At 24.3% G+C, this 4,847-nt stretch overlaps 1 protein-coding gene across 1 annotated transcript; it reads right to left on the reverse strand.

Annotated features, from left to right (window-relative positions):
- Positions 1-1,891: 1,891 nt before the first annotated feature.
- Positions 1,892-3,447, reverse strand: LOC108750997. Its single transcript, XM_018490912.1, has 3 exons — positions 3,439-3,447; positions 3,031-3,374; positions 1,892-2,568 (listed from the first exon to the last, which is right to left on the reverse strand). Exons 1-3 carry the CDS (start codon positions 3,440-3,442, stop codon positions 1,957-1,959), a joined length of 960 nt encoding a protein of 319 aa, XP_018346414.1. The 5' UTR covers positions 3,443-3,447; the 3' UTR covers positions 1,892-1,956.
- Positions 3,448-4,847: the final 1,400 nt, after the last annotated feature.

Genomic DNA, 4,847 nt, shown 5'->3' on the forward strand with positions numbered 1-4,847 from the left:
TCATTTAAACTTGATTATAATTATAATATTAAAATTTTTTATACTGTTTTTGCATTCCTCTCTTTCCTTTATTTCTTTCCCCCTATAAGTTTTACATATAATAATATATACAAATTTAAAGTAAATTCGTTCGTATAAAATTTATTCTTTCTAACAAAAATAATAAAAAAATATGAGAAATAATATAATTCGATTAAAAATTGTTTATATATGAATAAATATTAATATATATATTGTATGTATAAACATACATAAATATTCATAAACATGTATAATCATATATGGATGTCTACATGTTCATACATACCTCTTTCTTTTGTAAAATTACTTTTTAGTATAATAGAAATAATAATAGTAATGTGAAAAAATAAAAAGTAAATAAAGAGATAATTTTCGCATTGTTCGTTTAAAAAAAAACAAATTTAGAAAAACATAAAAAAAATTACTCATAATTAATGCATAATTTATATATATTAATTATACAAGTAATTTTTTTACATTTTTTCAAACTTGATTTTCTCTAAAACAAATAATATGAAAATTACCCTTTTAATTATTTTCAATGTTTTCATATTACTATTATTATTTTTATTACACTAACAATTTTACAGAAGAAAAAGGTAGATGTATGAGTATGTATAATATAGATCTATTTTATACTATATGATTAGGCATGTTTATGAATATGTATGTTTATACAGAGTATATCTAAAATAACGCCCACTAATCATACAGTGCTATTCCTAATAAAAAATTATGTCGAAAAGTCCTCTATCATTTTGCAATTTTTACAATAGTTAACGAGATATTAATTTTTTAAAGATTGTCAAATAAACAAATAAAATTGATGTATAAGACAATTTTAAGAGATCTTAAAGTTGTCTTATACGATTTTTTTAGACATTTTGCTCATTGAGTGACTAAAAAAAAATATTACGAAAATTGCAAAATGATAGAGGACTTTTCGACTCAGTTTTTAATTAGGAATAACACTATATGATTAGTGAGCGTTATTTCAAATACACCCTGTATATATTCATGTTATACATATTCATGCATGAACAATTTTTTATCGGGAATAATTTTACGATCAAGAAATATTGCATATTATAGGTGCGTTCGGCAATGTAAATCTGAGATGCGAGTTAGCAGATGGCGAGCTTCGAGCAATCAGAGTGTCAAGAATTAATTCCGAGTGCTACAGAGCTGTAAACTGTCCTTTAAGGTTAGATTATAAAATGAAATTGTTTATTTTTATGATAATAAATAAAAAATACCCTATTAATTGAAAATTTCTCTTTCGCTTTACTAGAAACTGATAATAGTCTTATATACTATATATATATAAATAGATCATTAAATTCATTTTTTCCCTGTTATAAATTTTCCTGTTAATTAATTCTTGCAAAAAAATAAATAATCAATCTGATATAGAAATAATTAGATAGCCTTAAAAACAAAATTTATTGTCTATATAAAAAGCATATATTTATTACTAAAATGTTAGTTCACTTTTACATCTCAATATAAGGTATAACTTATAACTTTAATTAAATAAATTCTCGGAAAAAGTTAAAATAAACTTTTATGTAATAAATAATAAACAGAAAGCATTAATATTTCGAAGACACTACTTAAAACTTAATAATTTAGTGTTCTCTTCATTAAAAAAAAATATTTGATTTTGTGTCAGAGACATTTTTATGGAAACAATAACTTCACAGAATAAAAAGATCGTATTACTTGATTAATTTCAAACGGTTTCTTTTTTTTAGTTTTAAGACCCGCGAAGATATTTCAATCAATATCTAAAAAATTAGAATTTTTAACTTTTACTTGGAGTATATTTCAAAAAATTAAGGAAATTAAAATCAAAATAGGTACAGTTTAGCTTGTCTACTGTCACCTTTACGATCTCCAAGAGAGTTCTTATGACATATCATTTTTGTTCCTCATTTATTTGCTCAAACATTTTTCTTTAAAGTGATTTGGTTTGTTACATCGAAAGCATATACGTCCTTGTGCAGGACACATAGATATAGCGTGATCTTTGCCACATCTAAGGCAATTTTTTACAACAGGAACTTTGCACAACCATGAGAAATGGTTCACCTTACCACATTTTACGCACATTTGGCCGAAAGCGTGACAACGTGATTGAATGTGACTCATTCCACATTTAGTACAGTTAGACACATATTTTCCTTTACATTTATTCGTAAAGTGATTGTATCCTTTACAATTGTCACATTGCACTCCATAAGCTGGACAACGATTTCTACTATGACAAGTGCCACAGCGAACGCATTCCATTTCAACAAGATTCAGATCAGAAGAAAGCTGCGTTTGTGTATCTTCGTGATTCCTTTGTGACATTAATTTTTCACATTGTTTCCAAAACAGTATAATTTTATCAAGATCCAACGATTGTAAATATGATACTAGTTCTCCCTTTGATTGTATAAAAATCATAGCTTTTCCCGTGAAATTGTAATTTTTAATATCTTTTATAATTTTTTCCTTCACAATATTCGCAGGATCATTGTATTTGCTTGCTAGAGCAACAAGCTGTAAAAGAAAAACATATTTATAAATTTATATATTATTAAAATGAATTATAAAAAAGAATAAAAAATACGAAGATAATTTTTTTATATTTTTAATCATACATCAGCAAATAATTATTATTTCTTTTAATTATACATTCTTTTCTCAATATAATTAATATCTTTATTATCCTTTTATAAAGATATATGATTTATGAATTATATGAAGCGATTGGAAAATGAAGTTTTTAGCTAAACATTTAAGAATAAATAAAAAGTTATATAAAAAAAGGAAAAAAAAGTTTTTAGTTTAGTATATTATATTTTTACAATCGTTTTATAATTAACTATAAAAGATATACACAAAAATAGAACTAATTCTGTACTTGTGATTTTAACACGTTATAATCGCATTTTAACAATATGCATTATCAAAAATAATTTCAATTTACAATGTTATAATACTGTTGAAATATTAATTTACCATCAAGCAATCAATATATTGATCAATACTTTCGCCTTTTTGCTTTTCTTTAACTCCAAAAATGAAGAATACATCTAATTTAAGTAAAACTGTTCTCAGATCTTTTGTTTGAGCGTTCTGAAAAAGATTTTTATATACTTTTTTTCCATCTGGTCCAATTAACTTTAACAATATAACTGTCCATTGATTCTTATATATTTCTTTAGCATCTTCTTTCTGCAGAAAAGATAAAAAATTCTGTTTCCACGCACACCAATTTCTACCGACGTTACGTTGTACTGTAACATCTAATGGTGGAAAGTTTTGCATTTTGTTAAATATATCCAACATTTGAATTTCATTGTCTGCTATAAAAATAATGTATAATTTATATGGATCATCACATTGAAGGAATATTGCATTACTTACCCATATTTATTTTATAAATGTATTTCTTTTAAGTTTTTATTTTTTCTTATTTATTTTTATTTTTTATTTTTGTTATATATATATCTTTCACTTAATTTTTATCGTATAAATGTCAGAATAACTGTGTCCCATATATAATTTCTTTGTTGGCTTAATGAATTTCTTTATTATTTCTTATTTTTCTTCTTACATTTATTTTATTACCTTTTATAAAAATAAAAAAATGCAGTTATTGTATGTATAACAACAACAAAATTAATTAATTATATAAATTAATTAATTGTAATCAAATATTTATGATTATATAAGAGAAATTTTTTTCTACAAAAAGAAGAGAAAGTACATGTGCAAATAGAATATATAGTTTTAAGATAGAATCAATAAATGTCATTTCAAAATATCTGTGTGGTAGAAATTGAAAAAATAAATACACTTTAATAAGGAAGTTTACCTCTTATTATTATCATCTAAAAATACGTACTGGCGATAGTAATTACACGTAAAGAAATGAAATTATATGATATCAAATCTATTCAAGACTCAAATGCAATTAACATTTACTTTTTGTTATTTTTTGTATTAAAAAATATTACTTACGAAAGTTATAAAATGATGATGAAAGTTATACGTGATGAATTTAGACTATGCAAATGTCTGCTCGGGGGTTCCCTGAAAGATAAATATATCATACACATCACATATTACGTCGCATCTTTAACTTGATTGCGTGTATTGTATTAATTTTTATTATTGTTATTATAATAGATATATTGCTACTAATAATAACTGTTCTTTACTTTTAAATAAATCAAAATAACTATTCACATAAGTATTTCGCAATAGCTTTTACATCGATTGCTCATGCTGCGTCCACGTTTAGTTCTCCACTGAACAAAAGAGCGTTTGCTCATTTCAACCGAGGATGAGAGCTTTATCGTTTAAGCAGTGTTGCCAAGTTGATTAAAATAAATTTTTTGAACATCTCTACACTTAGGTCCGATTGCTCCAACGTTACTTTGATTTTAAATGAAGCTTAAAACTCTCTCTGTTTCTGTCTTTTTTTTTGCTTTGAAATGGGGCAGAGAGAGTTTTAAGTTTCGCTTAAAGTCAAAGTAACGTTGGTGCAACCGGATCTTATAGAAATACATTCTAAAAAGAATTAAAATTGAATGAATGTTTTGAGCTCTTATGTATAAGCATACATGTTTCTAAAATCTTTCTATTTGCATGATTTTAAATATTGCATTCTTATGATTTTATCGCAATTTTTTTATCTCCAATTAATGTCTTTTGTTGTAAATATTAAAAATATTTATATAATATTTAAAGAACATTGTATGTTTGATTAACAATTTGGTTAAAAATTTATTTTTTTTAACAAACCATTTCATGTTTCTCTCTCTCTCTCT

Source organism: Trachymyrmex septentrionalis, unplaced genomic scaffold, assembly GCF_001594115.1.
Source record: "Trachymyrmex septentrionalis isolate Tsep2-gDNA-1 unplaced genomic scaffold, Tsep1.0 scaffold40, whole genome shotgun sequence".
In the NCBI taxonomy this organism is placed as follows: domain Eukaryota; kingdom Metazoa; phylum Arthropoda; class Insecta; order Hymenoptera; family Formicidae; genus Trachymyrmex; species Trachymyrmex septentrionalis.

Bases quoted from the DNA above. Each gene is read 5' to 3' on its own strand.
- LOC108750997 (XM_018490912.1), bottom strand. The intron at 2,569-3,030 runs GTAAATTAATAT...TTTCTTTTACAG, and splicing joins AATATATTGATTGCTTGATG to CTTGTTGCTCTAGCAAGCAA.